General features: G+C 46.1%; 1 protein-coding gene across 3 annotated transcripts in view; it reads left to right on the top strand.

Moving 5' to 3' along the window:
* Positions 1-8988, top strand: part of LOC144605344 (fibroblast growth factor receptor substrate 2-like) — a 58497-nt gene extending 49509 nt beyond the window's left edge. For 2 of the 3 annotated variants that reach the window (XM_078420482.1, XM_078420480.1), the window contains 4 exons: positions 1492-1653; positions 3301-3467; positions 5670-6607; positions 8209-8988. In XM_078420482.1, the coding sequence (XP_078276608.1) occupies positions 1492-1653; positions 3301-3467; positions 5670-6607; positions 8209-8236 (1295 nt within the window). In that variant the 3' untranslated portion in view covers positions 8237-8988. Of the gene's footprint in view, positions 1-1491; positions 1654-3300; positions 3468-5669; positions 6612-8208 lie in introns of those variants that run through there. The other variant, XM_078420483.1, reaches the window with a different exon arrangement.
* The last annotated feature ends 9143 nt before the right edge of the window (positions 8989-18131 follow it).

Raw genomic sequence — 18131 nt, 5'->3', positions numbered from 1 at the left:
TTAGTTTAATAATTTAGAATCAGTCTCTTGGAGGCAAGCGGAAACTTTGTCAAGCTCCGGTGCAATGTTATTGTGCAATGTTATTTCTAAAGATAGATTCTGAGCACCACCTGCTGTTTGATGAAAGAAATGCTGATAGACTTGTGGTGTAGAACTCATAGCTGCAGCATAAAATGCACAATACGCAAAATAAATGACCCATTTTACGTGTAGCACTTAAAGGTTCATAAGTTATAGGAGCAGAATTAGGCCACTCGGCCCATCAAGTCTACTCTGCCATTCGATCATGGCTGATCATCTCTCCTTCTCACCCCCATTCTCCTGCCTTTTCCCTATAACCCCTGACAAAATGTCCATGATGTTGTTCTTGATGCAAAGTGCTGGAGTAACTCTGCAGGTCAGGTAGTATCTGTGGAGAATATGGATAGGCAACGTTTCCAGTTGGGATCCTTTAGACCCTCCGTCACCTACCATCAGTATGAAGAAGGGTCAGAAACCCAAAATGTCACCTTTCCACTTTTTACAGAGATGTGGCCTGACCCGCTGAGTTACTCCAGCACTTTGTCTTTTTTTGGTATACTACCTTGTGCAGTTCCTTATATCTCAAGCTATTCTTGATGTTGTGCACCAGGTATGAAAATGATTTTATTCTGGTCACTTGAACAATTAAAACACAAGCCACTGATAGTCAATATCAGATGAGTATCCCATCGAAGTATTTCTGGGTTTCATTGAGTGGATTCTCCAAATCCTGCATTCTTTGATGTTTCAGATTCATACAGAATGGAGACAGACCCTTCGGTCCAACTTGTCCATGCCGACCAAGATACCCCATCTACACTTGTTCCCACCTGCCTACATTTGGCTCATATTCCTCTAAACCTTTCCTCTCCATGTACCTGTCCAAATACCTTTTTAATGTTGTGCAGTACCTGCCTCAGCTACCTACTCTGGCAGCTCGTTCCATATGTAGGAAAAAAACTGCAGATGCTGGTTAAAATCGAAGGTAGACACAAAATGCTGGAGTAACTCAGCAGGTCAGGCAGCATCTCGGGAGAGAAGGAATGGGTGACGTTTCGGGTCGAGACCTGTCTTCAGACTGATGTCGGGAGGGGGCGGGACAAAGATAGAATGTAGTCGGAGACAGGAAGACTGGTGGGAGAACTGGGAAGGGGGAGGGGATAGAGAGGGAAAGCCAGGGACTATCTGAAATTAAAGAAGTCAATGTTCATATCGTTGGGGTGTAAACTACCCAAGCGAAATATGAGGTGCTGTTCTTCCAATTTGCGATGGGCAGTGGAGGAGGCCCAGGACAGAAAGGTCAGATTGGGAATGGGAGGGGGAGTTGAAATGCTGAGCTCGTTCCATATATCCACTTTCCTTTGTGTGAAAAAGTTGCCCCTCAGGTTCCCGTTAAATGTTTTCCCTCCATAAGCTGAAACCTGTGTCCCTTTTAACCGCACGCACTGACTGCTCCTACTTGCTTTGCAGGCATTTTTGCCTTCAAGTGTGCACGTGCGGAGGAGATCTTCAACCTACTCCAGGAGATCATGCAGTGCAACAGCATCAACGTGGTTGAGGAGCCCATGATGATATCAAGAAACCCTCATCCCACGGAGATTGATCTACCAAGGACACCGCAAACCCCGACCAGTGAGTGCCCGCGGCAGAAGGGTTCAGTGTGCCTGGGATGGAGAGGCAGTGGGGGTGTTAAACTAGTGTGTGTAGGAAGGATGCTGATTTACACCAAAGATAGGCACAAAATGCTGGAGTAACTCAGTGGGTCAAGCAGCATCTCTGGAGAAAAGGAACAGGCGACATTCTGGGTGGAGACAGGTCCGAAGAAGGATCTCCACCTGAAACGCCACCTGTTCCTTTTTTCCAGAGATGCTGCTGACCCGTTGAGTTACTCCAGCATTTTGTGTTAAATTGGTTTGTATTGGACAGATATTTTACTGCGTTCCCTGTCCGCATCCTATTGCCATATTAATCTGGTTTCATATCTGCAACTGGTAACAATATGCGTTCATTTGATTTTAAAGGTATCGTCAAAATCCACCCTAAACTGGCAATTGATCTGACTTAAATTGCAGGAGGAACTCAGCAGGTCAGGAGCATCTGTGGAGAGAATGGATAGGAGACGTTTCAAGTGTGGACTGAGGAAGGCTCCCAACTAAAATGTCACCTCTCCATTTCCTCCACAGGTGTGCTGAACCCAGCACTTTGTTTTGCTCTTGATTTTGAAGATGACATTTTCTCACACTTGTTACCCTTTTATCTTAATAGACCTATGGACTATTCCGATTTGTGCTTTTCCATTTTTAATCCTGTTGTTTTGTTTACTAAAACAAAATGACACAAAGTAATGGAGTAACTCAAAAATCAGGCTGCATCTGCAGATGGAATGGACTGGTGACGTTTTGGGTTGAGAAAGGAAGGGTCTCAACCTGAAACGTTGCCTGTCCATTCCCACCATAGATCCGCTGAGTTTCTCCAGCAATTTGTGCCTTGCTCAAGAATCTAGCCCCTCGTCTTCATTGATCTGAATTATCTTTAGTTTCTGTCGAGCAATAGTGTATTCCATATTTGTGTCAGTGTGGCTCCTGGTACGTTCATTGTCGTTTACTTTCTTGGAACGTTCCCTTGATCTCCTTTCTGCGCTTTCTAGTGTTTGGCTGGGTTTGACCAGAGGAATAAAGGTCAAGTGAAGAGAGCTTTATTGTCAGTAGACACAAAATGCTGGAGTAACTCAGCGGGTCAGGCGGCATCTCTGGAGAGAAGGAATGGGTGACGTTTCAGGTCGAGACCCTTCTTCAGACTGATTTATTTGCTTTATTGTCATATGTCCCAAAACGGAACAATGCAATTCCTACTTGCAGAAGCACAACAGATAAGTTTCTGTAGTTCTGAGCCTGTTTGGAGGTTGCGGTGTTTAATGGCCTGATGGTTGTAAGGCAGAAGCTGTTCCTGAACCGGGACATTAAATTTTTCAGGCTCCTACACCTTCTTGCCGATGATAGGAGCAAAATGAGAGCGTGGGCAGTGTGGTGTGGGACTCAGATGATGCTGGCTGCCTTTTTGAGGCAGCGCCTCTAGTAGATCCCTTCGATGGGAAGGACAGTACCCGTGATGGACCACGGGGCAGTGTTTGCCACTTTTTGCAATCTTCTTGGTTCCTGGGTGTTTGAGTTGCTGAAGCAAGCCGTGACGTGGTCAATGTGCTCCGTAAGGTGGAATAAAGATGGGGAGAATGTGCATTTCTTTTGCTTAATGAATCTGTGTTTATTTCTTTGCTTTCAGCCCCCAGTTTCAGCGTGCCCGGTTTTCCAAATGGATTCCCTTGTTACCCATCCATGGGCGACGGCTCCTCTCACCCTTCCACTCGACACCCCTCCATTGGAAGTGCTCGTCTGTCCTCAGTGGGGGAAGAGTCCACCCACCCACTGATAGCAGGAGGGGATGACCAGGTGCGTGGGCGTGATGTTCGTGTGTGGAACAAGCCACTGTGTGCTTGCAAACCAATACAGTAGTGTATGAAGTTGCAAGAATATCAGCAAGTTATCAACTTCAAGTGTGGATAACCTGGCGCAGTCTCGACAGACTACTGACAGGCATGGGGAGGAGCAAACCAAACATGTTGAAGTGGGGATATACTGAAGATGTGGCAGACTGCCAGTGCGGACGGGGCCTCCAGACTATGGAACATCTCCTGAGCTGTGACATGCTGCATGATACTTGCACTGTAAAGGATCTTGCACAGGCCAACGGCGTGGCACTAACATTTGCTCGCTATTGGCAAACAGTTGTGTGATGCCACGAATAAATTAAAAATCTTCACGCTCAGTTTAATGAGCACGAGGATGCAAGGTTACAGGCACTGCCGCATCTCCCGAACAAGATGACTACCCGGGTAACATGCATGTGCAAGATAACCTCTTGTGGGAACGGCATCTGTTAAAACCTGACATGGACGGCACGGTAGCGCAGCGGTAGAGTTGCTGCTTTACAGCGAATGCAGCGCCGGAGACTCAGGTTCGATCCTGACTACGGGTGCTGCACTGTAAGGAGTTTGTACGTTCTCCCCGTGACCTGCGTGGGTTTTCTCCGAGATCTTCGGTTTCCTCCCACACTCCAAAGACGTACAGGTATGTAGGTTAATTGGCTGGGTAAATGTAAAAATTGTCCCTAGTGGGTGTAGGATAGTGTTAATGTACGGGGATCGCTGGGCGGCACGGACTTGGAGGGCCGAAAAAAGGCCTGTTTCCGGCTGTATATATATGATATGATATGATATGATGAATACAGTGACTGATCTACAAGTAGGAAATTAAATCAATAAAACCCGACATGGACTCTGAATACAGTGACTGATCTACAAGCATGAAATGAAATCAATAAAACCCGACATGGACTATGAATACAGTGACTGATCTATAAGCATGAAATGAAACCGATATCAGGGTCAGGCAAACATCACATCCGAAATCGTCACGTCTGAAACCTTTGGGCCAGTGTCCTGGGAAAGTGATTGTGAACATCCACAATACCCTGCACCCCGTCTCCTACCTGACCCATCCAATCTTTAAATAAAGAGGTGCCAGACCATCAGTTGTGATGAGTGAGGAGAGCAAAATGGACACAGCCCTCTTTCCTCACCAGCACCTCATCCCCCGGCATCACAGTGGGTCCATGGAGCGAGCTGTCAGAGGGGGTAGTCCAGGCAGGTTCTATAACAACATTTAGCAGACACTGCACAGGTACATGGACAGGAAAGGTTCAGAGGGATATGGACCAAGCGCGGGCAGATGGGACTAGCTCAGATGGGGCATAATTGGCATGGGCAATGTTGAGCCAAAGGGCCTGTTTTTGTGCTGTATATAAGTCTATGATTCTAATGACATTGTGGCTCAATGGATTGGAAATTAGATTTGTGTTATCAATGGTAAGAGGGGCAAAGTTTAAAGGGGATTCTAAATTGTCCCGCGTGTGAAGGATAGTGCTGGGTGTACAGGGTGATCGCCGAAGAGCCTGCTCCCATGGTGTATCTCCAAGGTGGATGTCAAATTTAAGGCAAGGATGGAACGGAATGGGATTGTATGGGTTTCACAACAGTTTAGTACACCTGGCAAATAATGAGTCTTCCTGGTAAATCATTGGTTAAAATACAGTTTGCATTGTACTTAAGACCGGCACAAAAAGCTGGAGTATCTCAGCAGGTCAGGCAGCATCTTTACAGACTAATTTTTTTATTAACTTTTAAGTCGAATTAAAACATATTCCATGATAAACTTGAATCATTTGCATGATCGTATAAAAAATCTTGATTAACTTTGGCAGCTTGAATAACGTCTAAGTGGACATATGGCAGCTACGATGGCAGGCAACTGAACCGTCCTACCACAACCAGAGAGCAGTCCTGAACTACCATCTACCTCATTGGTGACCCTCGGACTATCCTTGATCGGACTTTGCTGGCTTTACCTTGCACTAAACCTTATTCCCTAATCATGTATCTATACATTGTAAAAGGCTCGATTGTAATCGTGTATTGTCTTTCCGCTGACTTGATAGAACAGAACAAAACGTTTATCACTGTACCTCGGTATGTGTGACAATAAACTAAACTGTACTGATTTTATTCCCACCTTTTGTGGCCTTGTTTCCCACAGATTCACACATACGTGAATACTTCCAATGTGGACGAGGAGTGGAAGCGACGCACCTGCGTCCACGGTCTGTCGGAGCCGCGGCCCTCCGTCACGGAGATGATGCAGGGCCACGCCAACCACTGCCCGGCGATGGAGGACCGGTCCCCGCAGGTCCTGCTGCAGCCGGGCGAGGTCAAGTTTGTGCTGGGTCCCACGCCGGTGCAGAGGAGAATCATTGAGCTCGAGCGAATGGACAGGCATCGAGAGCTGGCCGTGTACAGCGCCGCCTTCCAGGAGCGAGACGCTTACCCGGACGGCTGTGACCAGAGCACCGTGTGCTCCCTGAACAAGATGGCTTATGAGAACGTCAATGGTTTACCTGCGTTGTCTGGGACCGGGCTGAGGCGAGGCCGCCTCAAGATGGCCGGGGACGGCCAGAACCCCAATAACTGTGCTCATAGGAAGACAGCCATGCTGAACTACGAAAACCTGCCCTCTTTACCTCCCCTGTGGGAAAGCCAATCGCAGAGGCAGGAGGAAGAGGACTGGAGCGACTCTGGATCTCCCCCACAAAATGGATACCACAATAACCTTGACCCACTGCGTAACTACGTCAACACGGAGAATGTCACCATTCAGCCCGGCTTACACACGGTCGACTTCACCCGGCGGCGGGATTACACTCCCAACGTCTTCAGCTTTGACTTTAGACGCCCGTGCCCCGAGCAGAGGCAGTTAAACTACATCCAGGTGGAGCTGGAGGGGGCCAGTGACTCTGATGTGCCCCAGACTCCCAGAATGCCCAGCACTCCAGTCCCGCCAACCCCCACACGCAGGACTGAGTTTTACGCTGTGATAGACATTAAAAAGACAGCTGCTATGTCCAGTTTGCAAAAAGCACTACCAAGGGATGATGGGACGGCACGCAAGACTAGGCACAACAGCACAGACCTGCCATTGTAAGCACCTCCCCTTTCCTCATTTCATATGTTTCAGTTTACAGATAGATAGAGCACATTGTCCTCACCAATATTTTAGTTTAGTTTAGTGATACAGCGCGGAAACAGGCCCTTCGTCCCACTGAGTCTGCGCCGACCAGCGATCCCCGCACACTAACACTATCCTACACACACACATACACACACACACACACACACACACACACACACACACACACACACACACACACACTAGGGACAATTTACAATTTTACAAAACCAATTAACCTACAAGCCTGCACATCTTTGGAGTGTGGGAGGAAAACGGAGCATCTGGAGAAAAACTCACACAGGTCACAGGGAGAAGGTACAAACTCCATACAGACAGCACCCGTAGTCAGGATCGAACCTCGGTCTCTGGCGCTGTGAGGCAGCAGCTCTACCCGCTGCAACATTGTGCCGCCCTTTAATATATTTTATACTTGCATTAGGATCCCGCTCCTTTGCTTATCCAAAATTCGAAATGTTGCCACACTCGCACTTTACCTGTGAGAACGGTGACAAAAAGGCAACTCGAATTTCTATAGTTTCCTTCCTTCCCCTCTCAAAACACCCCAAAGAACTTTGAAGCCATGAAGTACCATATTCTACCTGCGACTGCGTGGGTTTCCTATTTCATTTTATTGAGGTGATTTTCTCCCCCCTTTGTAATTGAGATGCTGTAAGAGGTCATAAAGTCATAGAGCTATAGAGCATGGAAACCCGGCCCTTCGGCACAACTCATCCATACTGACCAACAGCCTCGCTGAGCTAGTCCCACTCCCTGGCCCAGATGCAAGGCTACAGAACAAATAAAGATGAAAGAGGCTTTTTGCTTCAGGTTTGGTATTGAATATTTTAATTTCTTGAAAGTGGAGTCGCAGGTAGATGTCGAGGTCAAAAAGCTTTTGGCACTTTGGCCATCATCAGTCAGAGTATTGAGTATAGAAGTTGGGTCATGTTCCAATTATATAAGATGTTGGTGACGGTGTATTTAGAGGATTGTGTTCAGTTTTGGGAACCATGTTTCAGGAAAGATGTTTCTAAGCTGGAAAGGCTGCAAAGAAGATTTACAAGGATGTTGCCAGGACTTGAGGGTCTGAGCGAGAGGGGGCTGTTGAGCAGGCTGGGACTCTGTTCCTTTGAGGGCAGGAGGATGGAGGGGTGTACAAAATTGTGAGAATATATCGGGTAAACGTATAGAGTCTTTTGTCCAGAGTAAGGGAATCGAGAACCAGAGGACATGGGGTTAAGGTGAGGGGCGAAGATTTAATAGGAACCTGAGAAGTAACTTTTTCACACAAAGGGTGGTGGGTGTATGGAACGATCTGCCAGAGGACGTAGTTGAGGCTGGGACGATCGCAACGTTTAACAAACATTTATACATGGATATTATTGGTTTAGAGGGATATGGGCCAAACGCTGGCATGTGGTACCAGTGTAGATGTGACATGTTGGTCAGTGTGGGTACATTGGACTGAAGGGCCTGTTTCCACACTATCACTCTATGACTCTAATGGGTGGGGTTATATTCCATTTGTATGCATGTCTGTATTTTAATCTTTCTGTGTTTTTTGTTGCAGCTCTTCATTTGTTGGAACCCACTGCTAGCCATAATTGTCATTTAAAAATGAATTCATTGAAAATGTTCTACTTCTGAAGTGTCGAGTGTGGTACATTATCCTCTGCATTTTCCTCTCAAGAAAACTTTGCCTTTTTTTTTTTAAGGGACAGCCTCTGACCCAGAGGTCAGAGACTCACAACTATTTCAGAATGGCTTTAAATTATTACTACATTCCTGCAGTGGTCCTCTGAGTTTGGGACTCTTGGTCGAGAAATGAACATTTTGATGGGCTGCTACATTCAGAATTGGTGCCATGTGCTTTGAGTAAATTTCTATGCTTTATGAAGTCATTCCATTCATTGATGTGCATCCTATTTAATGCTGTATGAAATAGACTGCGTGTAGGTGTCTGGGCAACATGCCGGAGATACAAGGGGTCGCAGATGCTGGAAGCTGGGGCAAAAAAAAATCACAAGTTGCTGGAAGAACTCAATGGGTCAGGCAGCATCACAGAAACATAGAAAATAGGTGCAGGAGGAGGTCATTTGACCCTTCGAGCCAGCACCGCCATTCATTGTGATCATGGCTGATCGTCTACAATCAGTAACCTGTGGCTGCCTTCTCCCCATATCCCTTGATTCTGCTAGCCCCTAGAGCTCTATCTAACTCTCTTTTAAATTCATCTAGTGAATTGGCCTCCACTGCCTTCTGTGGCAGAGAATTCCACAAATTCACAACTCTCTGGGTGAAAGAATTTCTTCTCACCTTAGTTTTAAATGGCCTCACCTTTATTCTTGTGGAGGGGGATGGATAAGCCCTGATTTGGGGGGGAAGCGAGGGGGGCGGGGGTTCGAACCAGGTACCTCAAGCGTTTATTTTTCCTCCACGGATGCTGCCTGACCCCGCTGAGTTCCTCCAGCAGCTGTTTTTTTGTCCCATGGAAACATATAGTCTTTTTGATCCATGCTTCAGGGAATGGCTGAAGGAGTTTGCAGACAGTCGTCACTATGCGTCGGTCAGCATCATTTCACCGCGTATCCTGTGGGCAAACAAAGTGAGAATGACACGGAGTGGCTCAGTCACCACCGCCAACAATGTTAAGGATGTTTTGTACAAATTCCAAAGGAAATGCTTAGTAAAAATGTCTTATACACATTTCAGTAACAAAAGGAATCAAATGAGTCACAAATTTGCTGGAGTCAGGCAGCATCTCTGGAGAACATGGATAGGTGACATTTTGATGCGGGGTCCCTTCTTCATACTGATTGTGGCAGGAGAGGAGGGGGGAGAGAGAAAGAAAGTTCGAATAGTGAAGGGGCAAGACATATAAGTTGTGAAACTCAGCAGGACCCCCACAAGTGAGCTGTAGCCATTTTACCACAGTGTTAGAATTTGCCCAGGTGTTGGAGAGGAGACTGTTTTAAAGCTACACGTTCTCCCTGTGGGTTTCCTCGTGGGTTTCGTCCAGGTGCTCTGGTTTCCTCCCACAACCCAAAGCCGTGCAGGTTTGCAGGCCTCTATATATTGCCCCTAGTGTGCAGGGAGTGGATGAGAAAGTGGTTTAACATAGAACCAGTGTGAACGAGCGATGGATGGGCGGCCGGTCTGGACTCTGAGGCAAAGGGACCGTTTCGATGCTGGCCTCTAAACTAAACAGACTCCTCCACTTCAAGAACGTTTCAATGCCTTTGTGGAGTTAAGGAGGGTCAAGGTGATGGAGGAAGAAGGAATGGCTGAGAATATCAGTGAGGAAAATCTGCTTCAAACAGATTGTTTAAATAAAAATGATACAGGCATGACAGTTATCCAAACTGAAAGTTGAAACTTTTATGGTGGGCAATGAAGATATTCTTGCAATTTTCACTTTGGAAATTGTACTGATACATTTCGTAAAGTTTACACTATATCTGCTGTGAAAAAGGGAAAGGGTCCAGCATTCTCAAATCCTTTCAAACGACGTGCAGGGAACTGTGCAAGTTGTACAGGAATTAATTGCTTCAAAAGAATGTGCTTTCATGAAGCTGCCTTCTGCAATTTGTATTAAAAACATCCTTAATTTGTTCTCTTCTTTTCTCTGTAACTAGCTTCTTGACATTTTCAGGTTTATAAAATGTGCCAAACAATGTGCCAACTCTCCGTGCGTGAAATAGTGTTTAACAAAATCCAGACGTTCTGGTGCCTTGTTCACACTGCGACCTTTGCTTGCTTCAGATAGTTGGTACTTTCATTACTAATCTATGCATTATATGGTAGCTGTAGATCAACAACCAGGCCAGAGTTTCCATTTCTCCCCCCATGTACCGTCACCATTTAATGTGACCATTGTCTTAACAAGTTCCCGCAACGCAACACGCTGTTTGAAGTTTTGTTCAGCTTTTCTCAACATGCCTTTTTTAAAGCTGCAGTATATTTATGTTTGTTGGTGGGATTGTGTTGATGGGTGAGAACTGCCCAAACAAAAACAATATCAGGATACTCAAGTTGCCAAAAGCCCACAGAAAAATGTGGTGGCGCAGTGGTAGAGTAGCTGCCTCGAGACCCGGGTTTGACCCTGACACCGTGTGCTGTCTGAACGGAGTTTGTATGTTCTCCCTGTGATCGCGTGGGTTTCTTCCGGGTGCTCTGGTTTCTTCCCACGTTCCAAAGACGTACAGGTTTGTAGGTTAATTGGCTTCGGTAAAATTGCCCCTAGTGTGTGTAGGATAGTGTTAGTGTGCAGGGATTGGTGGTCAGCGCGGACTCGGTGGGCTGAGGGGGTCTGTTTCCGCGCTGTATCTCTAAAGTAATCTAAATGTTCAGTCCCTTTCGTCCCATTTTGTCCACGTCTTTCCAAGATAATCCCAGTTACCCGATTAGGTCCGTATCCCTCTATGCCTTGTCCAGGAACCTATCCAAGACGATTAATTTAAAAAAAAGGCAATTCAGATTCTTAAAATTTTCCAAGGTTGCAGTTTCATGCTTCAGTGTCTCCAATTGTCCAAGTCTTGTATCACATTATCCTATTAATATATTTGAAGTTTGCACACTGTAATCTGGTTTTAAAATCCCTGCCCGCTGCTGTTATACTTCAAAATGTCATTAATCTGCAAAACATTCCTGATCTAATTCCATTTATTGTTTGGGTACGTGAGCTTTGCTTAATTCCTTTTACAGCTGACCCGTACTAAATTACAATGACCACAGAGATGGGGCATGATGCTGCACTTTAGTTTTGTGTTGGGTTTGGTACTTTTAGCTTCCACTTATTAAGCAGAAGTCTTAATGGTTTTCATCTTGACATTTTTGCATGTCGATTGTGGCTAGTATTTGGAGGAAGTAACGTACCACGTTACAACATATAACGTTGAACAGGGCAGCACAAGAACAGGGCTTAGTCCATCTAGTGACAATGGTTAGAAACAAAGAACTGCAGAAGCTGGTTTATACTAAAGATAGAGACAAAGTGCTGGAGTAACTCAGTGGGTCAGGCAGCATTTCTGGAGAAAAAGGATGAATGATGTTTCGGGTTCAGGACCCTTCTTCAGACTGCTCTCAGTCTGAAGAAGAGTCCCGACCCAAAACGTCATCTGTCCTTTTTCTCCAGAGATGCTGCCTGACCCGCTGAGTTACTCCACCACTTTGTCTCTATCTTAAGTGACAATTGGTGTTCGAAGAACAGAAATTTCTCATGTTATTCCTGAGAATCAAATTGAAGCAAAAGAATGAGGAGAAGCATAAAGAGAGGCCAGTAAACCAAACGGAAGATTAGCGTCCAGCAGATGGTGCTAACGTTCAATGGTTTCAACATTTATACTTGAATTCCAATTACGTGCAATTTGAGATTTTAATATACTGCTTAATAATTGGATAGAAGCAAACTATGGTTTTATTGTGTCATCGAGTCACACAGCACGGAAACAGGCCCTTCGGCCCAACTTGCCCATGCCAACCAAGATGCCCCATCTCAGTTAGTCCCACCTGTCCTTGTTTGGCCCATATCCCTCTTAACCTCCCCTCCCCATGTGGCTGTCCAAGTGTCTTTTAACTGCTGTTATAGTACTACACCTATAGTAGCTGTTGTCTTCAACTGTTACTTTTACCTTCGTTTACGGTACAGTGTTTGTACATTCTCCTTGTGACCACGTGGGTTCTCTCCGAGAGCTCCGGGTTCTTCCCAAGACGCGCAGGTTAATTGGCTTCTGTAAGTTGTCCCGAGTGTGTAGGATAGTGTTAGTGAGCGTGGTGATCACTGCTTGCCGTGATCTCGGTGGGCCTGTTTCCGCGTCGTATCTCTAAATTCGTTTTAAAAAGCTAGTCTCGGGCTGATTGCTAGTCAGTGAGGACTGGGTGGACGGAAGGGCCTGTTCCCATGCTGTAACTCTAAAAACTGAAACTGTAAGCAAATGATGAATATACTGCAGCTTTGAAAATATGTTCGGTACACCTTTTTGAAAGTTGAGAGCTGCCTAGTTTCATTCATTGTTTCTGACAGTGGGAACGCTAGGCAACTTTCAGCTTTTCTTCCACTGAACCAGGTTACGTGGCCTTTGTGTGGAGAGTGCTCGTGTTGGATTATCTACACCAGCAGTTCTTGTGCACAACTTTTAAAATTCAATCTGCCAGCTAAATGGTTTCACAGTATTAACTTCTAAATATATATGTATATAATTTATGTGTGTGCGCGCGTGTGGTCATAGGGACAAGGTTGAGCGGAGCTAAAGAATGTAACTTATTTTCCACTTTCTGTCCTCCTTTGCGCTCATGGGTCAGACATGATTAGATCAAACGTGAAGGTTGGCATCAGCTTTCGAGTCCTGTTTGTGCGAGTGTGTGCGTGCGTGTGTGTTTGTGCGTGCGTGTGTGGACTATTTTCATTTGGGTTCTGCGGCAGGATTGACTAGCGGAGAATTTCTAATTAGTGCCAAATTAGGTTGATTTGGAGCTTTGACCTCAGCTCTGTTTATCCGGATTAAAATTGGTCAGACCCTCTTGCATTTGTGACTTTAAACTGCTAGCAAATGAAGGAGATCAGGTCCTCTGCAAATAGGATTTGAATCCTGATGCTAATTGGGGGGAAGCCAGGCTTTGTGAACTAGTTCTGACCCACCAATAGAAACATAAATAGAAAGGATGGTTTGCAGCTGGGACTTGCACTCAGTCCATTATTACTCTGTTCTGCAGCTACTGTTCCCTCATAGCTACTGTTCCCTCATAGCTCTCCAAGGCAGGAGGAGACCATTCGGCCCTTCGAGCCAGCACCGCCATTCATTGTGATCATGGCTGATCATCCACAATCAGTAACTCGTGCCTGCCCTCTCCCCATATCCCTTGATTCCACTAGCCCCTAGAGCTCTACTAACTCCCTTTTAAATCCATCCAGTGAATTGGCCTCCACTGCCTTCTGTGGCAGAGAATTCCACAGATTCACAACTCTCTGGGTGAAAAAGTTTCTTCTCACCTCAGTTTTAAATGGCCTCCCCTTTATTCTTAGACTGTGGCCCCTGGTTCTGGACTCCCCCAACATTGGGAACATGTATCCTGCATCTAGCTTGTCTCGTCCTTTTATAATTTTATACGTCTCTATAAGATCCCCTCTCATCCTTCTAAACTCCAGTGAATACAAGCCCAGCCTTTCCAATCTTTCCTCATAGGACAGTCCCGCCATCCCAGGGGGGGTATTTCACAATTCTCCAGAGATGCTGCCCGACCCACTGAGGCTTTTTCCTGCATTGGTAGCTTTAGCTTCCCAAGTAGATTTGGGGTTTTTTGGAGGAAGATGAAAAGGCACAATGCTGTCATTGCCAACATTTGGATTACTGCACTTACTCTGGAAGTATAAGGCTTTGCCTGACCAGATCAATAAGATATAAGAAGCAAGTGCCTTATCACTACATTAGCAAGATACGTGGATGCAGCCAGGAGTTTGCCCAGTTTGTCCGCACTTCTTCATCTCGCTGAAGTCCATCCTCCCAAATTTATGCCTTTGGCCTCGAACAATGAGGATGCTAGGGTTGTCAAAGTGGAGAAGTGGTTTAATTCTTTAGCACTGTGACTAATAATGCAGTATGGACTTGTATGTTTTTTCAAAAATGCTGGGAATTCAACGAAAGTGTTTAAACCGGGTAATTTCAACGCAAGTGGTCGGGACTATGAACGATTTGAAATGCCACTGTCGGCCTGCTGGTGACATTTACATCCCCCGTAGTCAAAAAGTGCATCGGCTCCGATTTTTGTTGTGCAGTTACTTTTAAAAGTTTCATTGGGAGCTCGTTCCCTTTTTTTAGCATTGTGTGAAGTTCCACGAGTGAATGCTCTAAGCAGGTACGCATCGGCCTCTTAATTTCTCTGCACGTGCTGGGCTGGGCTGCGGCAGCCTTGGTAGAAGTTTCCTGTGTCGCTGCACGTAGGTAGGTACGTGGTGACCCCTGGATGCTGCTGTAAATGTCCGCTTCTGTGAGCTTCCGCAAGGCTCGGGTGAAGGGAATCACAGAGTTTTCACCGGAGATGGACACAAAATGCTGGAGTAACTCAGCAGGCCTGGCAGCATCTCTGGACGGGCGACGGTTCGGGTCGAGGCCCTTCTTCAGACTCTGATCTATTCTACATTTTCCTTTGTCCCCTTAGATGTCTCGTTTTCACACCTTACCCTTGCATATCTCTGTGTCTCCCTCTCGCCTGACTTAGTCTGAAAAAGTGTCTTGACCCGAAACGTCACCCGTTCCTTCTCTCCAGAGATGCTGCCTGTCCCGCTGAGTTACTCCAGCATTTTGTGTCTATCTTCGGTGTAAACCAGCATCTGCAGTTCCTTCTTACAACACGGAGTTTTCTCAGTGTGTTCAGGTCTCTGCAAATCTGAAACATCTCTCCAGATGAATTCAAATTCAAACTGGGCCATCTTTGACCTGGATCGCTGCTTTAGTGAGAAGTTGTTCATCGCCATTGATATCCTACTTTTTATTCTCTGGTTTTCATAAGCAATAAGAACAGAATTAGGCCGTTCATCCCATCAAGTCTACTCCACCATTCAATCATGGCTGATCTATCTCCCTCCCAACCCCATTCTCCTGCAGCATTCTGATCCAGTCAAAGAATAGACTCTGCTGTACTCAACCCTACAGTTACAGGTCCACCACCGATTTTCCGGCACCCTTGGTTCCAGAATCTTTCTACGTTATCCGTTTTCCCGGACCCACAGAGGTCATGGCCTCTGGGAGGAGTCCAACGGTACCGGAACGTTCCGCCTGTGACGCCGTGATACCGGCCCGCAGAGTTGGCCTCAGAAGTCGGCTATGGGAACAGATCTGCCGGCTCCGCCGGGCCAGAGTTCCATAGCCCCAGCCGCAGGGGGCAGATTCAACCCGCCGATCGGCCACGGGAGTCCCGATGAGGTCGAGATCGTCCGCCTCACCCGGCCTTTAGAGGCATATAATCAATCATTCATAGAAACATAGAAACAGAAAAATAGGTGCAGGAGGAGGCCATTCGGCCCTTCGAGCCAGCTCCACCATTCATTGTGATCATGGCTGATCATCCACAATCAGTAACCCGTGCCTGCCTTCTCCCCATATCCCTTGATTCCACCAGTGAAAAAGTTGCCCGCATTTTTAAATCTTGTCCTCTCACCTTTAACCTATGTCTTCTGGTTCATGTTTCCCCTACCCTGGGTAAAAGACTTTATCCAATCTATTCCTCTCATGATTTTATACCACTCTGTAAGATCTCCCCTCAGCCTTCTGCACTGAGCAAGGCAACAACCTTTGGGTCTAAATTGTCCACACTGACCAAGATGACCCTAAGCTGGTCCTGTTTGGCCACATCCATGTAAACCAATCCTCCTATTCTTTGTTTAAAGTCGTTTGACCCCCTCCCCCCCCCCCAGTAAGTTTGCAACGTTTATATTCCCAGACCTATGCGATCCATGCTGGGCACATTTCCTAACAAATTAATATCTTGGCATCCTGGTTAATAGGGTCCCGTTGCCTTGTGACCGTAACTAACTCTGAAGCCTTGCTACTGGTTAATACTGACCTTCACAAAACAGCGGTCTGAATTTCTAATTCATCTGCAAATAGATTTTTTTTTAAACGTGACTGGGAACTGTGTGTGTGCTTCTGAAAATTCTGTGATCGCTCTTTCACCTTGGCCCTGATATCCATGAGTTTATAAACTGTGCTGCCTTTAACCCTTTCTGATCCACGAGGAATTCAAACTCACTGCATTAAATGTTTAAATGTCTGATGGTACTGATTGTCCAGGGATGCTGTGCTGTTGAAGTTAAGCCGACAACAAACTGTTATATTAACCCAGTTCTGTTGTTTTAATGCTCCTTGGTAGATTTTGCACACACTTTTTATTTAAAATACTGTCATCCCCTGCACTATAAATGTTCATAAGTGACAGGAGCAGAATTAGGCCATTCGGCCCATCAAGTCTACTCCGCCATTCAATCATGGCTGATCTATCTCTCCCTCCTAACCCCATTCTCCTGCCTTCTCCCCTTAACCCCTGACACCCGTACTAATCAAGAATCTATCTATCTCTGCCTTAAAAATATCCATCGAATTGGCCTTCACAGCCGTCTGTGGCAAAGAATCCCACAGATTCACCACCCTCTGACTAAAGAAATTCCTTTTCGTCTCCTTCCTAAAGGAACGTCCTTTAATTCTGAGGCTGTGCCCCCTGGTCCTAGACTCTCCCACTAGTGGAACCATGCTCTCCACATCCACTCTCCAGGCCTGTAGGATCTGTACTCTAGCATCACCATTGTAACTCCTCTTGCCCAAGCCATTAAAAGTATTAGACAATAGACAATAGGTGCAGGAGTAGGCCATTCGGCCCTTTGAGCCAGCACCGCCATTCAATGTGATCATGGCTGATCATTCTCAATCACTACCCCGTTTCTGCTTTCTCCCCATACCCCCTGACTCCGCTATGCTTAAGAGCTCTATCTAGCTCTCTTTTGAATGTATTCAGAGAATTGGCCTCCACTGCCCTCTGCGGCAGAGAATTCCACAGATTCACAACTCTCTGACTGAAAAAGTTTTTCCTCATCTCTGTTCTAAATGGCCTACCCCTTATTCTTAAATTGTGGCCCCTGGTTCTGGACTCCCCCAACATTGGGAACATGTTTCCTGCCTCTAATGTGTCCAACCCCTTAATAATCTAATATGCTTCGATAAGATCCCCTCTCATCCTTCTAAATTCCAGTGTATACAAGCCTAGTCGCTCCAGTCTTTCAACATATGACAGTCCCGCCATTCCGGGAATTAACCTAGTAAACCTACGCTGCACGCCCTCAATAGCAAGAATATCCATCCTCAAATTTGGAGACCAAAACTGCACACAGTACTCCAGGTGCGGTCTCACTAGGGCCCTGTACAACTGCAGAAGGACCTCTTTGCTCCTATACTCAACTCCTCTTGGGCGGCACGGTAGCGCAGCGGTAGAGTTGCTGCTTTACAGCGAATGCAGCGCCGGAGACACAGGTTCGATCCTGACTACGGGTGCTGCACTGTAAGGAGTTTGTACGTTCTCCCCGTGACCTGCGTGGGTTTTCTCCGAGATCTTCGGTTTCCTCCCACACTCCAAAGACGTACAGGTATGTAGGTTAATTGGCTGGGTAAATGTAAAAATTGTCCCTAGTGGGTGTAGGATAGTGTTAATGTACGGGGATCACTGGGCGGCACGGACTTGGAGGGCCGAAAAGGCCTGTTTCGGGCTGCAGATATATGATATGATATGATAAAGGTAGTCCAGCAGTTTACCGACTTAAATTGCATTTCAAGCCCTTTATAAAAGTGGTGTTTGTGCCAGAGTGGACGAGCAAGGGTTAAATGTAACGAATGGCCTGGTTTTCCATGGGTATACTGTAGGTACGCTTAAGCAGAATAATTATATTGTAATTTCAGTAAAAAAGTAATTGTAGTCTGATCCTGAGTATTTATGACTTTATTAAAGTGACTA

Source organism: Rhinoraja longicauda, chromosome 24 (assembly GCF_053455715.1).
Source record: "Rhinoraja longicauda isolate Sanriku21f chromosome 24, sRhiLon1.1, whole genome shotgun sequence".
In the NCBI taxonomy this organism is placed as follows: domain Eukaryota; kingdom Metazoa; phylum Chordata; class Chondrichthyes; order Rajiformes; family Arhynchobatidae; genus Rhinoraja; species Rhinoraja longicauda.
The sequence above is the reverse complement of the archived record's forward strand: the minus strand, read 5'-3'. Positions and strand labels throughout refer to the sequence as shown.